Below are 23,452 nucleotides of genomic sequence, written 5' to 3' on the forward strand. Positions count from 1 at the left end.
TTGCGAACGGGTCTACAGGCCAGGTACTGTATTATCAAGAACCTTAGTATGGATCAATTAATCTTCCCCCCACGTGTGTGTGTGTGTGTGTGTGTGTGTGTGTGTGTGTGTGTGTGTGTGTGTGTGTGTGTGTGTGTGTGTGTGTGTGTGTGCGTGCGTGCGTGCGTGCGTGCATGCGTGCCTGTCTGTGTGCGTGCGTGCGTGCGTGCGTGCGTGCTTGCGTGTGTGTGTACTAGGCAAACATGTCCAGACCACATTGTTGTCACGAATTTGCCCATAAATGTAACTTTTCCGGGGAGATTTGCATGATGGAAGTTGTTTGACAAACAACTCCTTGTAAACATGCGTGCATTGTGCACAGTTTGAGACCAAGTCCACTGGACCATCACAGGTGTAGGCCTCCATGCAAACTATATCCGGGAGAATCTCAATGTAAAGGGCGAAGAGAAGAGGGGAGGCAAACACTTCATATCACCTTGCGACCATCAACCATCTGACTATCTTGTCAACCTCTTGTCCCAAAGGTCAGTTCAAACTCAGATATTTTCTGTCTGTATAGGCCTATTTCTTATCTATATATAACTATAACTATATATACTGTATATATATTCATTTGTATGATCTGACCCACAGTGAACCAGTCACACTTCACAGCAAAGAACCCTGCATTTCCAGAGAAGATTCACAATGGGCAACAATAGTACATCGTCTTCTGTGAACAACAATGGCAGCAGCAGCAGCAACAGCAGCAGCGGGGGAATGCCCCCATACCAATACCATGGTGGTTTCTCATTCTTTGCCTTTTCAGAGAGTAACATTGAAGAGATAATTAACCAGTGTCACTTGCACGGTGACTCCATGATTTTGCTCGGCATCAAAATCTTCATACTGGTGACCGGCCTTCCTGCCAATGCAGGCTTGATGTGGATACTGCTCAGCAGTAAGCGAGCACTGTCAGCCTCTGAGGTACTTGGAGTCAACCTCTCCATTCTGGACATACTCTTTTGTCTCTGCTTGCCTCTGGGCATCTATGACACCGTGCATGAGCTCTCTAAAGAGGCTACAAACATTCTGGAAGCCCTCTCTGCCCTCAATTCATTTGGCTGCCCGCTGTTGTTGACGTTCATGTGTTTTGAGCGTTATTTGGCCGCAGCTCACCCCATTGCCTATATGAGGCTTGGTAAATGGGAGTACCGTGCTGTACTGTGTGCTTGTGGCTGGGTTCTCACCCTTGTTGTGGCACTGCTGGCCTATTTTCTTGAGTCGTTGTCCTTGACTATATACTTGACCCTCACTACCTCTTTGATGTTCGGGCTCATGCTGCTGAGTATGATCGGTATCGTGCGGGTTCTGTGCCAAAGTGGGCCAAGTGAGGTCTCAGGATCCCACGTGCCACTCAAAAGAAGGGCTTTAAATAATATTCTGGCAGTAATGGTACCATCATTTGTGGCGTATGGACCACTTGTGGTCATGCTTCCGTTTATGTTTGTGATAAACTCCCAGGAGGGGCAAGCTAGTGTCACACAATGCAATGTCCTGCAGGTGCTCCTGGCTTTCCCAAACTTTGGCCTGTACATTGGGCCCATGTTCTATCTGTCTCGATTCAGACAGTTAGCCTGCAGGAAGGAGAATAAAGAACAAACCCAAAACACTAAAATAGAGGCAGAATAGAAATCTGTTGCACTGTGACTTATGTAGTCTTCATAGTGCGTTGGCTTTTTTGGATCTTGGCAAGTCTTTGCCTAGATGTTTATTTGTTTGTTTTTTCAACATCTTGAACTAATTATAATTTTAAATACCATGGAAAATAAGCTAACTATAGAATGTGACATTATTTGTGACAATGGAACCAGATGAGCCGAGTGCTTCAGGGGTTTAGCAATAGGGTGATACTTCCAGTCCTGTGGTGTTTGAGGTGCTTGAAGTTAATATACTGTAGAGTTAAATCGGGGTCTCATCGACATCAAGTGACATATTTGTATTGTCAGAAACATTTGTCATTATTGGGAGTGATTATAAGTGTGAACTGTCAAAATACTGTAGCATGATTGTCTAAATAAAGTAATATTGCAGTAATAGTCATCAATTCTGTTGTTTAATCTGTTGTAACCTTTTAATTAGTCTATTCCATAGCTCTACTGTATTGCATGTTTTACATATATTTCTCAGGAATCGTTGCTCAATGTGAAACGAAACATGCAAAATGTCTTTCCACAGAAATAGAAAGGCTGTGCACTGGGCTGTAATTTTTCAACTCATATAAATAGCAGTGGATGTGATTGTCATTAGGATTGCAGAGTCATTATATGTGTAATTAAACTAGTCCGGATTATAGTTACAGTACCTATAGTGACACTTCTCAATTCCTCTGTGTATAATTCCTTATGATACACATTTCAACACAGTTTAGAACATAGAAAACAAGTTCATATCCAACCAATTACAAAATAACATTTTGCGAAAAGAAATATCTGTCTGTTAGAATCACTGATATATCACTTGAACTGAGAAACAATGGGTCAAATGTCTCCTTGACTTCCACACGCTGATCTCCATGAACAATCTCTTCCAACCTGGGTCTGTCCAGCACCATCCACAGTCTGTGCTTCAGTTTCATCGGCTCGAAACTGTTAAAACATGACCAGCCGCAGATAACAGGCAACACTGTGCTGTAGAACACCTTGTAATGCTCAACACTCAGGCCATGAATCACTTCAGCAGAGGTTGGTCAGTTAAAGAGACTGTGTTCGGATTGTAATAACCTTTACACAGAGCAGCCACCGCCATGGTTCTCTTCTTCTTTGGGCTTCTGGTGTTGTTGTCAGGATGTTTCTGTCAAACGGCACCAGGCAATTGCTGAGGTTTTGTCATATTTTCCTCCCTTCTGAAATGTTAAATAAAATGCCTTATAGGGCTGAGCAAAATATAGTCTAGATATTATATCAATATCGTCATATGAGACTATATCGTCTGGGATTTACGATACTGTAATATTGTGTTGTTACTATATAGCACCTAGGCCACCACAGGTAATTATTTATCAGAAGTGTCATTGTAAATATTATGTGAAAGCATAAATAACCATCCCCACAATATCGATATCATGGTATTTGGTCCAAATAGCCCTGCACTACTTACGGTATAAAGCTATAATTAAGAACAGTGACCCATTTGGAGGGATTTGTCAAGACTATTTGAACATCTACATCTACATCTACAAAAGGCTAGGTGTCAACCAATAGATTTCTATAGATGGCAGTAGCAGACTTCTCCTTGACCTGCAAGCTCATTCGTGAGCTTGTGCCTTCAGCCAGCTCACTTCTAACTGTGAGCTGATAACTGGCAACCCATGGTGGCTGTGACATCACCCGTTTTGAATGATATCATGAGATACAATAACAGATTATCCATTCTATCGCATGATAACAATTGAAACGGTGGACATTTTTGACCTGAGGGTCAGCAGAAGGTTGCCAGTGCCATTCTAAGCCTGCATGCCCACTGCTTTTGAAAAAGGTATTTGTACGATTAAAGGTGTTATAAGTGATTGTCACTGTGAGTTATCTCTCCTGGTGGTATTAAATTGATACCCCAACACCTAAAAATGTGAAACATTTTCTGTTTAGCCTAAAACTGGGGGATGGGATTGGGCGAGACCCATGTTATTGAACCAGCAATTCACTAGAGCAAGTATTGGGAATAGGCCTATAGAGCTATTTAACACTTACTGTAAAAAATAATAATCTCGACGCTGGTGAATGCTACCGGTATGCTCCCCAGGTTCTATGTTCCCCACTTACCACCTAAACCTAACCTTAACCCTAACCCTAACCTCAGTAAAACTAACGCTGGTGAATGCTAACCTGGTGAAATGCTAACCTGCAGACGCCATGGGGAATGTTAACCTGGTGAATATTAACCTGTGGGGAACATAGACCCTGGGGAACATTAAACATAGGGAGGACCCCAGCTACCTCATCCATTTGACCATATAGGCTACTTATATTCAAATTAATAAATCTGACCCGGAAATAGCACGTGATGGATGACCTGCCAACTTCCAAGTGGATAATGAGGTCATAAAGTCGGACATTCCGCCCCCTTGTTTGTGTTGTAAGATAAGTCTGTAAGTAGGCCTATAATCCTTCACCTGTGATTAATAGAAATAGTCCAAAAACAGAATGTTCTTTTATGATTCAAATAAGCGAGGAGGAACATGCAAGGCATATGGGGTTATTTACAGAATGATCAGGCCTATTATTATTATTATTAAATCATAATTATAATGTATTTATTTATTTTAAATCGAATTTTGGCTATTTGAGATTGGCTTATCGAATTTCAATTCTTTTTTACTTTATTTGCTTTATTCTGAATTTGCCAACAATGCTGAAAGTGAAATTAGTTATTGAAATGTCAATGGGAGAAACAAAGCGTGCTAGAAAATCTAAAGGCTTTTATTTAAAATCTGGTATTTTGCTTCCATCTTTCGTTTAAATCAATATCATATTGTCAAAAGGCTATGCAGTGGCCGCTGCAGTCTTTCGTTATCCTCAGGATTTTTGGTGTGAAATATGAGGCAGAAAGGCAGCCATTAATTGTCTGTTTCTCCCTGTAGCTTCAGCCAAACCAGTTGAATTAGCCTTGATCAATATGTGCCACCATAGAGAAGCACACTATCTATTATTCCAACCCCTTGGCTATTAGATGCCATTGAGCTGAATTTAATGAACTCCAATTTAGTCACATTCTCTGGGTTCTTCGCAGACAATGGTTATTGGCAAGTTGTCACTGACATTGTAAACCGTTACAGTGGACCTGCCATTGTTGTCCCAATTTAGACCAGCAGGGGGCAATCTAAAACAATATAAAGGCTTCCTGAATACATGGCAGCCTGTGGAATTGTGCTTCTTTATCTCAGGCCATCCATTCAACAATAAGTAGGCTGTTGTTATTAATTAACTGAAATTAACCTGAACAAACAAATGTATAGGCCTACAAAATAATCACCCATGAATGATGACATATCGACAGCAGCCCTTTACCCATTTGGTAATTATATGAGTAGCCTAAATTAAATTGTATACTTTTTTCCTAAAACACTATTCTAATCTAGATAAAGCTGCGTAATCTTACACCAAGATGCGTCTTTTAAATTAGACAGTGATGAAAAACATTTGTATTCTTATTAGATTCCACCGTTTCCATCCAGACATTGCAAGCATCCACCTGCGCTATGTGCCTGCCTGGCTGCCTTTGTATTGGGCTTCTTTCATCTTTGAAGCTAGTGTGTTGTGTGCAGTGCCGTTGCCTGGCAGTGGTGTCGGCAGTATCCGTGCATCCTCTCCCACGGGACTGCCCGTGGAAAGCAAGAAATAGAAGCAGGGAGGAGAGAAGAAGCGCTAACGGTCACACATAGCAGCAACACACAAAACCTGGCTGCGCCAGTGCGCCTCGCCCGCCGCCTCGGAACGGCAACTCCGTTGGTTGCCTCCCTCTGCTGTTTTAAGTTTTGTCCCACGTCGTGGAACGAGGACCTATTGTAGCGCGAGACCTAAAAACGAACCACCGTTGCTGAATGCTAACTGTCACAATTGATTGCATTTGGAGTTTTCAAATAAGAAGGAAGGCTGAGAGTGAGAGAGGCTCTGTCGAAAAGAAGCAGCAGAAGAAGAAAGGGACGGGGAGTTAACGGTCGAGCAAAACTCTTCACACACAGCGTCCATGGTGAGAGCTGCAAAGGTGAGGCACTCTTTGTTCATTTCTTTCTTTGACCATTTCTTTCTTTAACCATTTGCATTTTTCTTTTCGTTTTCTAACAAGAAATAACAAAATATTTAAGGTTGTCAAATATTGGATTGCATATAGGCTATATGCAATCTTTTTCACAGAATTAAATGTTTTCTGAATAAAGTTAACATTAATACTGCCATGAAAATACATCTGGGCATTTTAAAAGTTTTCAACATATAGGCCTAATAGTAGGAAGCCTAACAAAAACAAGAGGCAAAGCTTTTGTCCAGTTCATTCATGCTGTATTTATTTTTTATTTTTACTGTGTGCCTGAAGTCTACTTTGGGCCTTTCAGTGCCTCACCTGACCAGATAGGCTTTGGTAGATGCCCCCCCTCTCTCTCTCTCTCTCTCTCTCTCTCTCTCTCTCTCTCTCTCCCCCCAAATTTCAACTCCCTAGGCTAATCTTGGTAAGACTCAATAAACGGCATATATTTATGGGGCAATGTCTGTTGGCAGTGCTGAATGTGGAATCATGCAGGCAGTGGAGGATTGGCTCAGATTAAGATATCAAAATTCTCTTGATTTGCCTGTGCTGCACTATTCACTGGGAAGATATCCATATCTGCAAAGTGTTTCTCTTTGACAGCCCACACAAGGGGACTGAGTGAGCCATGAAAGCTTCAAACAGATACCATATCCCACCTGTCATGCCTGTGCAGCGGAGGGACAGGAGAAAGGGTTTAATCTTTTCGTTTCTCCTCATCTGTTCTGTCAAGGAGGAGACTTGAATGAGCTGCTCTGAGATCGCACTGAATTATTTCTCTCCTTGCAGCTATAAATAGCCCAGGTTGTCCTGTGCACCTCACAGCACACCCGGGGGCCTGGGAATCTGTGCACTTAGCTCCCAAAGTGTGTGTGCCCACCAGGGACGTGCTGGGCCCCTGATTCAGCTCGGGAAAAAGAGTTGGAGAGGCCCTCATTGCGCGCTATAGAGAGAGAGATCGCTCTATAGCGCTGCTGCTACTCAAAGATTTGTGACAAAGTCAGTGGGCCAATTACATGAGTTATATTTCGTCGTTGTCGGGTGGAAACCTAGTATTTCCAAAACCGTTTGTTTTGTATTTATCATTTTTAAAATGATTTAAACTAGTGAAAACAGCTGATCTACAAGCACACAACGCCTCGCGGTGCGAGGCGTTGTGTGCTTGTAGATCTGCTGTTTTCACTACTTTTGTGCGACAGCCTTGTATGATGGGAATGAACCGGCCGTTCGGGAGTTGTCCCGCTTTTCCCAATGGCCAGCACGTCCCTGCTTTGCAATAGAGTGCAAGCAGACATGCCCATATTGGCGCACACTCTTGAGAAAAGTCGGCCTGGCCTAATACATGTCATTCATCAAGTTGTCATCAACTGCTCCTGTATAGTTTTCTTGTGATTTCTTAACCTTAACAAACAAATGTCCTTGTGGTAGTAAAATGTCAAGTGTCCTTGTAGAGAAATGTCACTATTGTACAATTTAAACAGAACTACAGTAGCCCATCCCTCCATATCAGGTCATAATATTAAATCACTTTTATTTATTGATTGATTGTTTGAATACTTTATTAGTGAAATTGATGTTATCCTAGATAAAGTACTATGTTCTATCCGTCTGTCTTTCAATGTTTTATGAGATACATAGTGTGGTTCCTGTGTAAATAAGCCGTAAGGCTTTCTAGGATCTCCTTTTAGTTGACCTTGTACCAGTGATTTGTGCTGTCATGAAACTGTACTTTTTTCTATTGCAAACTGCTAATACATTCTTCAGTCAATCAATCAATTAGTAAAAAAAATCACAATGGCGAGTGTGAAGTAAGTGATGCCTCTATGAGTTAATTTCATTAAGCGTCCAGCAATACAAAGCTTGGCAAATCATGCCAAGCTCTGCGTGATGGACATACAGTACACACAAAGCCAGCTGTAGGAGCTGCAAAATGTAAACAGTGATGGGGACTTTCCATTGTGGTCCTATGTATTCAATTCATCAATCGATTAATCAACCGATCTGTCTACCTACCCATTTGTCTACCTATCCATCTTGTTGTCACACAGTAATAAATCATATTGGATCTTGCAGAAGGTTAGTTATACCCTGGTCCCTAATCGTGTGTGTGGTTGGGGGGGGGGGGGGGGGGGGGTAATACCCTGGGGGAAATGCAGTTTTCAGCTCGAGCGCTCGAGGGGAGCAGTATAAGGGGTTACAGTACATGGACACCTCGACACATTAGCTGGGGCTTAGGAATTGAACCTGGGACCTTCTGTTTCCCAGGCAGCCTCTCTACCCAGGCATTCAGGCTACAGGCACATCATTACCACTGGTTAAATAAATGGTAAATGGTGCATTTATATAACGCTTTTATCCGAAGCGCTTTACAGAGATTGTGCATTACATTCACCCATTCACGCACACATTCATACACCGGTGGCGGAGGAAACCATGCAAGGCACCAACCAGCTCACCGGGAGCAATGTGGGGTTCAGAGTCTTGCCTAAGGACCCTTCGACATTAACTCAGGGGGAGCCCGGATTCGAACTGGGAACCCTTCGGGAACCCTTCGTGCTCTAATAACGGTTTCTCTACCCCTGAGCTTATGTATACCCACACGCTGTGACAGTAGCCTAACTTACAACCTCACAGAGCAGATATAGTATTATATAAACATTTTGCTTAGCCTAACTTATCTTTTTTTGTATTGATATTATCTTCCTTTGGCTTTTCTGCCTTTATTGATAGTATATCAATTAGTAGAGATGACAGGAAACAGGGAGAGAGAGACAGGGAGTGACACGCAGCAAAGGTTGACGGGATCGGGATTCGAATCCACAACACGCTATCAGGCATGTGATATGTGCCTGGACCACTTGGCCAGTGGCACCAGGCAACCCTCTAGTTCATGTTTTAGTCTACTAACACACTACAGCACTGAAATAATATCTAATGGTTTTTGAAGCGGTGAAAGCCGCTTCCAAGGAGTGGCTTTGTCTGTCCCATACATGTTTTTTTGAGGATTCCCATAGATTCCCAAGGAGTGGCCTTGTCTATCCCGTACATGTCCCGTGCATGCAGAATTGAGGATTGGTCAAGCTTCACATGACAATTTGGCCCTCCAGACAAAATCATTCATTCATTCAGAATTCATAAAAATATAGAACTAAAGCACATGGAAAGTATAGATCTAGAACACAGAATGTATAGATCTAGAACACTGATTTCATAGCTCTAGAACACATAGAATAAAAATTCACCGCTTCACTTCGAACCGAGGTTTGATTTTTATTTAATTAGTCTAGTTTATCTATTTTATCAGATTAAAAGAGTGTAAATTTACACATGGTATATAGCCTACTGTTCAAGCAAAACAGTCAACGAACAAACAACATTTCCAGGGGAATTGTTTTGTACCCCATCATTTTGTATTTTTCTGAAATAGGAGCCTGTGGCTTTAACTAGCACCCTGAGTTGACGCTCAATTTCAATTGCCCTCCCTCTGATGTACACTGTCCTGTAAATCAGCATTAGGATTCAATTACCATAAGGACCTTTAATCTGAGCACACTCTCAGAGAAACACTATCCTTCCCCCCTCACTAATGAGAAAAAACCACACACCAGGATTCTTCACCGGTTGTGTCAAGTACATCATCTACGAAGGGCAGTTATTTAAGGGACAGAAGCCATTAATAATATATTAAAGACACCCGTACCTTCCCAAAAGGGATTCTGTCCTTCTTTTGAGGTCAATTCCCTTAAAACCATAGCTTTCTTTGACTGACCTTTACTGTCACTGTTTTTTTTTTCATCTTCTCCTTCTTTACCCTGTTTTTCCCCTGGGCCGAGGCTGACTTGAACAGGCCTGATATGGAAGGATGTTAGTAATTGCTTCCTTCCATTCTGGGGAAACAAGACTCCAGGGATCCCCATATTGCATCTTTTAGTGGTATGCTAATGGCTGCTAAGCTTCTACGGAGAGTGGTAGTGACAATTCCAAACGTCGCTATGGAATTAGGTTTCTGCTTTGGTTATTTCTCCCTCTTAAGATAGTTTTAGTGCTGAATACCATTCTTTTTGTTATTTTTGTTCAAAATATCCTTTTCATTTTCAAAAATAGCAGATCTACAACCCCACAATGCATCACATCAAAATGCATTGGTGCATTTGGCTATTATTGCTATTTTGTCGTATGACAAAGTATATACCGTAGGCTTTAAGTGGTTAAATAGAGAATAGGACATCCAGTTCCGCCAGTATTCATTAATACAGACATTTGGGAAGCTGAGAGTTGAAACGGCACAAGAGAGACATACCTGGAGGGATTCTGAACCGAGGGCAGTGTGGGCGCTGCAGGTTCAGAGATGGCAGTTTTAATGACTACACAATGGAAATGTCAGTCCATGAAGGGTTTCTGAGGATGAGTCTTGAAAGCCTAATTGGAGTGGGAGAGTGATTTAGGTGTTTAACTGTCATTTCCCTTAATTGTTTTTCGTTAGGATGTCATGTAGACACTGTGTCAAATACACGAGGCGGTTATCAACTCAGTCAGTTGTTTTCTGTTTCAGTTGTTTGATCTATTAATACCCTCAAAGGGTTTTTGATTAAGAGTGCATCAACAGCAGGATGCAAAAAGGATTTTTGAATAAATGATCAAACTGAGTGTTTTTGGTTTGTGACTTTATATTGATTTCATGGCTGAATCTTCTCTCTGTTGTCAAAGCTTATGTGATTGTATGGAGATTACATAATCGTATCACTTGAATTTGGCAGAGTAAATTACAGGGTGCTTGATAAAGGGCCCAGTATAATAAAAGGGTTCATGGCAAACTGTTTGCAAGGGTGATGTCTGTCCAGTGCACAGAACTAAACTATGTTCTTTGTGAGTTCCGAAGACCCGAGTTTGAATCTGACTTCCATCATGTCTTGCATTTGTCTCTGACCTTGGTTTTCTCTCTACTACTGTCTAATAATGCTAATATTGCATATATATATATATATATATATATATATATATATATATATATAAATAATTATTGGTTAAGCATGCCATTTCAGTTTCTTTTTAGTTACATCTGAATCCCTTTAGTGCCCAGATGGAACGTGAAATTGCTTCTGAGGTACTCTACGAATAGACATTGTGACTGATGCTGAGGTGTTTGCAGTAATAGTATACCATTTACAGAGAGACATTTTATGGTACTTGCAGCTGAGAATGGGAAAATGTGCATAAGCTTCAAAGACCCGAGTGTAGAGAGACCCAAGGCTGAGCCGTGACAAAACGGGGCAAATCTGCTATAGTTTTAAAGAAGAAGAAAGAAAATGTTTTTGTTGAAATGATTAGGCTAATACCTCAGTTCAGTAGAGGGCAGAACGTGCAATTTCTGTGGTGTTACGACTCTTTATTATAGCATATATCACTATGTCACAAATGTTGAGAGACAGGAATTAACAGGATGCTTCAGGTAAAATGACCCCATATTGTTTTAAAATGTTCATCATCTCTCAGTTGCTAAAAAACATTAGTTCTTGCAGCTTAATTAAACCATATCGCATTCCAGAGATCCCTGACAGCACAGTCATATATATATATATATATATATATATATATATATATATATATATATATATATATAATTTTTATGTCCTATATTAAAATTGCCTAGAGGGTCAACCGATGGCGGACGGCAGACATCACAGATGTAACATGCAGACTTGCAAGGCACACCGCACCGTTAGTCCGATCTACACCATCACAAACTTGGCACCATCACTGGAGGGGTTTTTAAACTGAAAAATGGGGTAGGCAAAATCCTTAACACTTTCAGTGCCAGGGCGTCATATGACGTCCGACACGACCTTGGCAATGATGCCAGAAAATAATATTGGCGTCATATGACGCCAGATGCTTTTTTTTCATATTACAGTAGTACAGTGTTGGATCTATGCGGTAACCAAGATACAGCCCTTTTGGACGATGGGACGGTCGTCATGCATGACAATTCAGTGGCGTCAGTTCAGAACAAGCTAAGGTATGGCAACATGACTGGTGTCTGGTGAAGACACCAGTCATGTTGCCATACCTTAGCAACAGGCACGATGAAAAGTACATTTTTATTATTTCCCCCTGTCAAGGTATGGCAGCTGCATACCCCTGCCATACCCAATTGACGCCCCTGCATGACATCACACGCTTATGTGACCAAATTCAAGCATGCTGATTGGCCGGTTCCCCCCAGAAACAAGGGTCTCAAAGAATTCAGTGACTTTTACCGTAAGCGGACACACAGCAATCAGAGGGAGAGAGAGATATATTGAGAGAATGAGCTAGAATTAGTTATAAAATCATTAGATGTAGTATTATTTAGAGAGATAGAGATAGAGAGAGAGATCGGAAGGTTTTACCTAGGAGGAGTGGGGGAAGGGAAGGGCTAGTTTCTTTGTAGGTTGGGGTCCATTTTGTAGAAAAAGAAAACGCCGTCCCAGTTACCGGACCGTTGCTCCGCTGATCAGAGAGCAAGTCATGGCCGCACATGGAGACCAAGCAGGCAGCCGAACCATGCCCCGTGGCCGTGGACACCACCAAGCCCGCAGCCTGCTGCTGCCCAGCGCCGCCACCGACCATAATCAAAACCCGAAGCACCAGTTGGACTTTCGTTTGTTGCTGCGCGGCTGCGTTTGGGACTTGACTGAGGCGACGCGTGAGGATGAACGGTGATGCCGTTGAACGCTGATGCCGGCGATTTGAAGAGAATTCTGTGTTTTTGCTGCTGTGTCGGGGGAGCCAAGGAACGTCGCCAGCCATCCACAGTGGACGGAGGAGCTACGGCGGTGATCCGGACCGGAGGCAGGCTGTTTGGAGCAGTGTATCATCTTACGGCGCCCACCGGCTGCACCGATAGGTATGGCCCCGGAGAGCGGAGTTGCAGCGGGCGCTAATACACCCAAATGAGGCCGTGCGTGGACTTAGCCAAGGAGGACGACCCGGTCGCTCGGTGTGCTGCGATCAGCGAACCGGGTAAGCATTATAAAGCTATGCTTTTTACGTTTCAATATGTTCTATACGTCTGTCTGTCTTTCAATGTTATATGAGATCAGTGCTGTGTTCTGGGGACTCACCGGGGACTACCCTCCACACCTCGCCCGACTTGGGAAACCCTCGCAGGCACGGCGCCGCCAGGCGCCGGCCTCTATACCTCCGTGATGGAGGAACAATAAAATATGAACGGCGTCTGCCCTCGTGAACCTTTCAAAGTAGCGTATTTGATAGGGATTATGTACTATAGCGTCTGCCCTGGCCAAACGAATAGTAGCTGATCGTATGCCCTCAAAAAAAGTCTAGAACACACCACTGTATGTCTGATATGCATAAAGTGTGTTCCTGTGGAAATGAGCCATGAATCTGTAGGTCTACTCTAATGCAAGCTTGTAATACATTCTTCAATCAATCAATAACCGATGTCAATAAGCCTGACCTGCTATTGTTTTTTTTCCACGTAGGGTGCATTTGGTAATATACAATTCAATTCAAAGGAGCGTTATTGGCATGAGAAAACATACGTTTACATTGCCAAAGCAAGTATCACACATACAATAAAACTAGACCAGGTCAACCTGGTTGTGCCAGACCCCCTGTCTGTCATCATCATTTATGACATCATGCCTTTTGTAGGCATGTCATCATCATGTCATCATCATATATACCCTTTATATAGAAAACCAGGACAGACAGACCGACATTTGCTTATGTAGGTCTACCCATTTCATGGGTCTGGCAATGACAATGCGACATAGCATGAGGGAGGGATAGACCGACAGACAAAGCCTTCATGTCATCACAATGTCACAAATGATGATGACATGAGGGAGGGACAGACAGCCTATAAAGGGACAGACAGCCTATAAATGTACCATTAAATTTATAGGCCCAGAGGGTTGGCAGAACCGGGGTCTGGCACAACCAGGTTGACCTGGTCTAGTTTTATATATATACAGGGTACAAATAGCAGCATTATTTTCCTCATAGTACATAAAGGTATCAGCTCTGTTTCATACTGTATGTGCAGTAGGTCTAGATGTCAATCCATGGTTTGTAGTAGGTGTATGAAGTTCCTCCAACTTCTTCCAGTAAGAATACATTTCTTTATAGTTTAGTTTTTTATTGTGTGTGTATACCTAGATAGATAGTTTAGTAATACAATCAGTGTGTGTGTGTGTGTGTGTGTGTGTGTGTGTGTGTGTGTGTGTGTGTGTGTGTGTGTGACATAATAATCTATCAAATCGATCTCAAATCTGTATCAAATTTGTATCAAAGCAGAGCCTATAGAATTCAGTGGCCACGTATATATGTCATAGTATATTAGAGAAACAGCACATTCGAGACGCGGAGCACTCGTGGTGCGGCACGGGGCGGAGCAAGCGGTCGCCACAACAACGTACTCCAGGCGGTGCGCCGCTCTATTGTCCACGACACTGCGAGCGGCTACCGAAGCCCCCCTGTATCCACGAAGCCCAAACGAGTTACGAGGCCCCCCTGGGTCCACGAAGCCCCAAGCGGCGCGAAGGCCAGCGGACCTTGGTCCTGCTCTTCGCCCCCGAGCGCCGCAGGCGCGAGTGGCCGCGAAGAGCGGGCCAGGGCCGCGCGGCCGGCGGAGCGCCGCGCGAGTTACGAAGCCGTGGTGAATGCAATCGTTATATTTATGCCCAGGCCGTAAGGCCTGGGCAAGCGCACGTTAAACGCCCTGTCCAAGTGACTACAATGGAGCTAATGGCTAGGCTAGGCTAGGCTAGGCTAGGCTAGGCTAGTAAATAAAGAGTAAACACTTCCGGTCTGCGGCGAGTTCAAAGCGTGACGTAACTCTCTTATATACACTCTGGTGAATGGCAGAGCAGTGGCTGACGTCGCCATCTGGTGGTGATTAGTGTGTGGTGAACGTCAAAACGAGTGCTCCTTGACAACTTTTACTGGTTTCTTGAACATACTGTTGAACATATATACATATATACATTTGAAATTATTTAGACTAGTGAAAACAGCCGATCTACAAGCACACAACGCCTCGCTTGTAGATCTGCTGTTTTCACTACTTTTGTGCGACAGCCTTTGCTAAAGAACATACAAATTATACAGAAGCACGTTCATTTAGTATTTTGTATTTATTTCTATCATATACAGGGCCCGTGGAGTCTGACTGGATGGAGGAAGGATGGGAGCCCGATCTGCAACCAGACCAATGACAACGCAGAGGACAGTATGATGGCGGAGATAGCGAGAGCGGAGGAGTCAGGCATAGGTCATACACACTGTAGGTTCGCTGCCTGGACCAATGTCACTCTAGGGGAGCTGAAGAACTTTCTGGGACTTCTCTTCCTCACAGCTATCGTTCACAAGCCGGAGATTGCCATGCAGTGGTCAAAAAAACATTGCCATGCCGTACTTTCCCAGAACAATGGCAAGGAACAGGTACCAGGCCATTTTGAGGCACCTGAGGTACACACACACACACACACACACACACACACACACACACACACACACACACACACACACACACACACACACACACACGGTGAACAGTACCATCTTTGACCTTTATTTGTGGTGCCTTTGACTCCTGAATGTTGGCTTGTTGAATGCCTTTTTTTGAGAATACAGTACAGTACAGTACTGACTTTTATATTATTTTATTTATTCTTTACTTGCTGCACATTTATTTTATTTTACTTTTATCCAGTTATATTTTATTTTTGTGAAGTCATATTTGTGATTTCTTTTTTTTTGGAAATATTTGTAAATATTGTTGAACATAAATATGTTCATGCTGGATGTGTGAGGTACTCACCAGGGTTAGGGTTCGATGTTGCCATAAAATAAAAGGTTGACATCGCTTTTCTGACTTTTTGTCTTCCTGACCTTCTAGACCAGGTAAAAACACAGTGAATTCACAGTGCATAGTTCTATCAAAATGTAAGGCAATTTCTACCTTCTGAGTCATTTCATACTTTTTCACTTTGCCCCCTTGAAACTAGACGATGGTACAATATTTTTTTAACTTTTTTTGCACATAATGAAAGTAGGCATGTCATTCTTTCTGTCAAGGGTACTTGTGTTCCGTTACCATTTACCAATTTGTTGCTATGGCTTCCTAAAGTTTTTTTTCTTTGAACTCAAATATCTCAGAATCTAGATTTCTGAGGTTATTGACTGGTTTGCGCAGTGCGCACTCTCGAGCACCTATCTCCAAAACCGCTCACCGAAATCACTCCAAAAAATTTTTGGTAAAAAAAAAAATCCTCTTTTACCAAACCTCCCATTTTTGTTCCGATGTGAATATCGGATCATTTCCAATTTATTCCCTGGAATTGGGGCAGAAATGAATGGGACCTAATGGTGGCACTGGTAAGGGACGGGGGGCAGGGGGGGCTGGCACTCAAAGTGTTAAGGAAGAGTGTATATAAAAATGGCTTTTTGGAGGTTAAATGAAGGTCAGACAGAATGATGAGCATGAAGCTGGACATAGAAGGGGCGATGATAAATGTTGTCAGTGCAAATGCCCCACAAGTCGGTGTACAATTGAAAACAAAGAAGAGTTCTGTAGTGAGCTAGATGAAGTGGTAGAGCAGATACCAAAGAGGGAGAGAGTGATGATTGGAGCAGGCCACAATGGGCATGTGGGAAAGGGGGAAAGAGGGGATGAGGAGGTGATGGGTGGGTATGGTGTTAAATGGAAAAGGGAAAAAAAAGTGGTGGTGCGAAAAGAATGGAAATGGCTGTGGTGAACACCTATTTCAAGGGAGAGGATGGGCAACAGGTTAAGGTGATAATGCATAGAGTTGGAAATGTTCTAACAAGGGAAGCCGGTGTGTTGAGAAGATGGAAGGAGGACTTTGAGAGGCTGATGAGAGAGGAAAATGAGAAGGTGAGGGTGGATAATTGGCAGGGGGGGGCAAACCAGAAAGTGAGGGGGGGGGGGGGGGGGGGGGGGGTTTGGGAAGGAGGAAGTGAGGGCAGCTATGAGAAGGATGAAAAATAGGAAGGCAGTTGGCCTTGATTAGAAACTATGTCAGAATGGTGCAGGATATGGAGGAAGACAGCATGACTAGGGTTGGATGTGCAATTATTACACATTGTCCACCAGCAAAATTGGGTTGGGCCTGCATTAAGGATTGGCACTGAGCCCTTTCTAGTTTGCATTGGTTATAGATAGGTTGACAGTTGGCAGGAGGCACCGTGGACTTTGATGTTCGCGGACGCGGACAACATTGTGATATGTAATGAGACGCGAGGGAACAAGTTGAAAAGAGCCTTGAAAAAAGAGTGTTGAAAATCAGCAGGAGTAAGAATATGCATGCCTAAACGAGAGAGAGGACAGTGGACTTTTTCACTTTGCTAAGTAAAAGCAAACGTTTTTTTAAATAGATTTTTAAATAGAGTATTTTGAGTAACATTTGAAAACTATGTCCACTCCATCTCAATGCTGCCTTGCATGCAGTAGATGTTTCAAACGGATATCAGTGCAAGGATGTCAGCTTATATTCTTTATTGACCTACCGGTACTATATGAGACCTACAGTATACTGATTGAATACAAGGACTACAAGGAATATTATCAGCAATATAATCTGTAAATCCGACGAGTTGATACTATAATGTAAGCCACCTCCTCTACCTCAATAAAGGGCCCATAGCCCCCTTCAGCTTGGGCTAAGTAGATTAATCCCTTTTTCATTCTCTCATGAAACCGTAATCGTACTACCGGAAAACAGCTTTCCATGTCCTACACGTGTATTTGTGCTTATCTGAGGTGTAGATAAGGTTAAACTTTGACCCAGAATAGCACGTTTTCAGGCCAGGGACCCCTTAGCTGGGAGAGAAATGAAGCAGGGACCCCCACTACATATTGTATAAAATTGTGTTATGTTCATAGATTTCTTAGACAGCTTAGACTTGTTTGACAGCACTGTGATCATGTTGTGTATTTTCAGACATTTAACCACTTGAACCGTCAAATACTTAGTCTGCTCTTCTTTTCCCTCTACAAACCTCTTTGCCAAAAATAGCCAATCTACAAGCTTACAACGCCTCGCAGCGCAAGGCGTTGTGAGCTTGTAGATCTGCTATTTTTGGCTAATGTTCCACTCAAAATAGGGATGCTAGGGTTCAAATGGTTAATGGAAAAAACATGATCCTATCACACAAAGATTTGGCGGCCCCCATGTAGTAACTCTTGAGGACCCCCTAGGGGTCCCGGACCCCCTGTTGAAGACCCCTGCCTTAGGTATAGTATCTAACCAGCAGTTTGTGTATCATTACATTTAAGATGGGTCAGCTATTAAATCAGGAATTGGGTAACAGTGACAGTTACTCCCTTGCTATAAAAGCTTTTACTCAGGTGAGACCCCTTTTTTTAGCACCACGTCAGATAGGGTTTTACATAACGCTGCATCTTGCCCAATTCTCATTGCGTTTTTGAGACAAAGGAAGTAACGTGCTTGCTCGGGAAAGTGTAGAGCTGCAAAAAGTGCACCATCCTTTCTGACATTTCTGGGTCTCCATATGTACTGTAGAGTTGAGATATATCCTGTGTTTTTATTTTTATCTCTCTTTCCAATTCAGTACCATATTAATAAAATCTAAAAAATAATAATAATGTCAAATAATTCAGAGTTGCTCCCCGCTGACTCACTATTATGAAGTTGTAGCTCTGTAGTCACAATATTGATACAACCGACACGTTCAATATTAGCAATCGTTTCCTATTTCAGAGTGCTGATGACCCACCTCGGGGATGTAGCATTATGTGGATGCAGTGGTGTGATGATGGATGGCGTTCGTGACCCGTCCGTTTTGTAAAGGGTGCTATGTTTGTCCATAAGGTTATCGGACATCAACTTGCACCCACACAGAGGAAGGTACAGACAGCTATTGATCTCGGTGTGAGCACTCCATCTGTCATGTTAATCCAGCCGCTGCCAGCCTCTCTCAGCTGTGTACGCTTTCCTTGGCAGACCTGCTGAAAGCCTCCTTCCGTCTGAGTGAAGACTCAGCCAGGAAGGGTCAGAGGTCAGGCAATATATTTGACTCACTATTGTTGACTTTAGGAGGCTTTGGGACTGACTGAGCGAAGCTCTAACTGGACTGTTCACAGATACTATCTGTGTGCGTGCGTGCGTGCGGCCGTGTGTGCGTGCGTGCGTGCGTGTGTAATTGCGACCAGTTTAGTATGTGAACGGCCACAGCTTGTCCGTATGTATCTCTGTCTATAACGCCTGATACTGTGGTTCTATGGGTTTGCCGCCCTAACGTCACACTCTGATTTCACTGTGATGTCACACTAACAGAATCATTTTTATGCCCATATATGGAGTTCCCTGATGTCATCAATATTAAGCCCATATCTAACAGGACTTCATATGGGAATGCCCGTATATGGAGGCCACATTGGCCACATACCACACTAACGGCTGGTTCTACAGACAGGGATCTCCATGTATGGGCATAGAAGGGTATGATGTCAGATGTCATAGACATCATAGGACATTCACATAACGAATAACTGAGTAAGCATATGTTTGGGCTCTCACAGCATATCTCCATATACAGTACATGGATCTCCATGGGTACCAGGGATCTCCATATATGGGTACCAGGGATCTCCATCTCCATATATGGGTAACTGTTCCGATATTCATCACTGGCCAGGGCGAGGTTGCATGTCGCCCTGAGGCGTCTTACTAGTATATACTTTTATACTCATAAACAACCGAATGTCTGTCTGTCCGATGTCTGTCTGATATATCACTGATACTAAACAGTGCCCAACAGTGATACCGCCGCCTGTACTGCGCATGTGTCTCTGCCTTGGTAACAGCCGCATGCTGAAACTGTGCCCAAATTTGGAGATGACTGACATCACTGATACGTCTGGATTCTCCAACATTACCTCTGAGACTCCTACATTCAGTCCCTCATAATACTGTACGCACCTCATAACCCAAACTGCACATCATTGGGACCACATATCTTCGAACAGGCAAGGACTAGTACATAATAAGCTATATATAAATGTTCTAAAAATGTGATCGACAAGAGATAAAACTATACCGTGGTATCTTTTTTTTTCATCACATGAATTATGGCTTTAGTTTTACTTGCATCTGCCAAGAGGAAATTATGCCATAGTAATAAACGTTGAAATTAGGTTTGGATATCGTGTCATGTTTTCCATTGTAAGTGGTTCATTTCTAGTTACTGGTGAAAAATCAAACCTCGGTTCGAAGTGGAGCTGTGAATTTGAGCAGTTCCAGATCTATGTTTTTGATTCTATGTGTTTTAGATCTATGAATTCTATGTGTTCTAGATCTATAAATTATGTGTTCTAGTTCTATATTTTTTAGATTGATTCTATGTGTTCTAGATCTATATTTTTACATTCTATGTCTTCTAGATCTGTGTGTGTGTGTGTGTGTGTGTGTGATGGGAGTAGACAAATACTTGCTTTATGCAAATGTAGCATATTTACTATTATTTGAAATAATAACAAATACTGTCCATAATAGGCCTAACAAACATATAACTTGAGAAAATATCTGCTTCTATAGGACAGATTAATAGTGAAAGGACCACCACTCATCGAGGTGCTGCATGCCTGAAGAAGGTCTATGACCAAAAGCTTGCACTTTATTTAACTGCAAATGAAGAACATGATTTTGCACACTTTTGAGTGTGCGGAGGCTCCCTTAAATCTTTCATTAGGACAGATTTAAAATAAACAATAATCAATAAACCCCAGCATCCCTATTCTAAGGGGATATTCACCAAAAGTAGCAGATTTACAAGCTCACTACAAGATATTGATACATTCTAAATATTATTCTGAGGCACCCTGGACTGGTGTTATTGGGCGCCCTAGTTCACTATGAGAAAGTGATTGAGAAACCCAGCTGTTATTATGATGTAGAGACACTGTGATGACTAGTTGGAGATGTGTGGCACACAAGCCATAGTCAGCCAGACCTGCCGGATTTCAGCCGGATTCGGGCCAAACCTGTTTGCTATGTGGGTTCTCTGGCCCTTGTTGCATGCATTCGGTGGTCACTGTTGTGTTGGTGCGGGGGTCTGGGGAGCACTGTATAAAGGATGTAGGCTACTATGTGCTCGAGCGCTCCTGTTCTTGGGAGTGTGTTTGTCTGGGGCTCGCGCTGTCTAAGTACAGATGTGCCGTTTCAACGCTTCGGTATTTGCTGCGCGCGTCGCCGTCAGCGGTAATATTGTAGTTGTGATTGTGTTTGTCTGCTGCCCCTTTCAGTCGGGGGCAGCCCGACTGTCGGGAGGGTAATTAAATGCCCCGATTATCGTGTAGTGTACGGCCGCCTTTACTAGTCAATTTCGGCCGGGATGCGACTCATTCTGTGAGCTCGTAGATTTGCTAATTGCTACGTTTTCTGTGTTCGGTAGTTCGAGCCGTGTGTGTGTGTGTGTGTGTGTGTGTGTGTGTGTGTGTGTGTGTGGCGTGCGTGCGGTCGCGCATGCGCAGATCCTGTTCAAACTCAACGGGACAGTTCTCACTTGACGGTGAGGACACACATTGCTGCCTATGGGGAGCTCTGTTCCACACAGCTCCAAAAAGCACAATGGATGGAGAGCCTGTGTTTAGTTTGAAGATGTGTTACTTGTTATACTGAATACTGATGAGCGGTGACGGTTCTAGCTAAATACACAATTGCAAATAAAAATATGTGATTATCAGACATTACTACTGTACACTAGTTTCTCATTGGGAGAATGAGAGTGCTTCTTTGTTAAAACTGGCATCAAGCTGCTAACTGATGACAAAACTTTACATCACCAACATTACCTTGGAATCGAGTTCTCAGTGCAGCACGTTGAGATTGCACCTTTGTTTGTCCTTGAAGGTGAAAAGCCAATCCATATGGTCTCCAACCACCGACGCTTTGGTCGGAAAGGTTCAACTACAAAATTACGTCACCTGTAGGGATTTGGAGCTATTATTAGTGCACATTTCCAGTGTAGGCATAGCTTTTGATTGTGTTATTTAATCGTTATTATTACACAAGAGGGTGTGCATTATCGTGGTTATTGGCACGCCAGTCTTGCTGCAGGAACGAGCCGACAGGCGAGTTCCGTAGGCAGGGCTGATTATACAACAACCTAAAAAAACATGTCAACTTCATTTCGTTGTAATTAATGCCAGATTTCATCACTACTGTATGTCCCTTAACATCACATGAAAACTGCTAGTGTAGTCGCTAGTGTAATCAATAAAAGCGACCAGGCGGCTATTTTGTGACTGTGCACAGCTGATTTCTTTCTATGATGAGACCTGTGTGGTAATACTCATTATTCGCACGGGTAGAAAGCTATTTCAACCAATCAGATTGCTTTGTCGGAACTACCTGTTGTCTAATTTGGACTACCGGTAACCTGCGCTTGGCTTGTGTAGCATGCATTGGGTGGGTTGTTGTGTCCCTATAAATGTTGAGACCAAATCTATGCCCTTGCATACAGTAGTAATCATAATCCACTATGAGTGAGAGAGTTTACTGTTGGACTGATCGAAATCTGTGCAAAATGTTCAAATCAAATGCTCAAATGATTTTAATCTCAATGGTGGCATGGCACGCATGCTATAAAGTTCATTACCGTTCATTCCACTGTGAATGAAAGAGATTGAGAGACCAAACAAAGATCTTGATTGTGTGAGTTGTTCTATTACACTGCACATTAATCATGCATTGTTAATATGACTTCAGGAATACTGAAGAGATCAGCTTGCCTTGCTAAATTTCTAAAACGTCATTATGAAAGTGACTGCATTTAAGTCAAGTCAGAACCCAGGCTGCTGTTGTGTCATTATTGTTAGCTTGTAATGTTGCCACTCTAGGGCGTTGTATATTCTTCTGTTGAACAAAGTACATTACTCTGGATAAGAGAATTGACTAAAGTCTTTGTAATCTAATAAGGCTTGTAGGGGGGAAGAAAACTAACTCTCAAAACATTTATTTCAAATTAATGTTGTGAGTGAGGGGTCACAGATATACTCATGTATGTTTGGACTGGACTTGCCCAACATCAGCGCACATATGCCCATTGGCCATACCGGTATATGGCCCATACATGGTTGACATCGTGTAAATCACTGTGTTTAGGCAACGGTTTCCGTTGTGTGTGACTTCTGACCAGAGCATGATCAGTGTAGAGAGGGAGAGGGGGAAGGAGGGAGAGAGGGAGGGAGAGTGGGAGGGGAGGAAGAGGCAAACTGAACATGATGCCAGGGTTATTATGCTCTGCATAAGACGTTATGCTGTGCATAATAACCCGACAACATCAGACAAGCTGATAATGTGGCATGAAGTGCTGCATTTTCCGCATACTGTGCGGAAACCGTATCCTATATTCAAATTGTCTAATGGGTGGGTGTTGGGGGGTTGGGTTTGTCTGAATATACGCATTAACAACATTATTCCAGCTAGCCGATCCCCAAGTGTGCAGCCACATATTATTGGCAAAGATAATGTGTAAACAAACAAACAAACAAACAAGAAACGTCTAATTTACACAACACTGATGATAGTGCTGTCAAACGAATCTATGAAGCCATCAAAGCTGCAGCATCACTTGGCAGCAACTCGTGGACACAAACATACAATGGAATACTTCCAAGCTAGTC

The 23,452-nt window shown here is 42.8% G+C and overlaps 1 protein-coding gene across 1 annotated transcript in view; it reads left to right on the plus strand.

Moving 5' to 3' along the window:
* Nucleotides 1-687: 687 nt before the first annotated feature.
* LOC308294430 (carbohydrate sulfotransferase 8-like) overlaps nt 688-23,452 on the plus strand; it is a gene marked incomplete at both ends in the record, with an annotated part of 103,070 nt that continues 80,305 nt past the window's right edge. Inside the window, 2 exons of the mRNA XM_080737163.1 lie at nt 688-1,180; nt 18,729-18,825. Of these exons, the coding sequence (XP_080593289.1) occupies nt 688-1,180; nt 18,729-18,825 (590 nt within the window). The remainder of the gene's footprint in view (nt 1,181-18,728; nt 18,826-23,452) is intronic.

This window comes from Nannobrachium achirus, assembly GCF_963921795.1.
Source record: "Nannobrachium achirus genome assembly, chromosome: 11".
Taxonomy (NCBI): Eukaryota; Metazoa; Chordata; class Actinopteri; order Myctophiformes; family Myctophidae; genus Nannobrachium; species Nannobrachium achirus.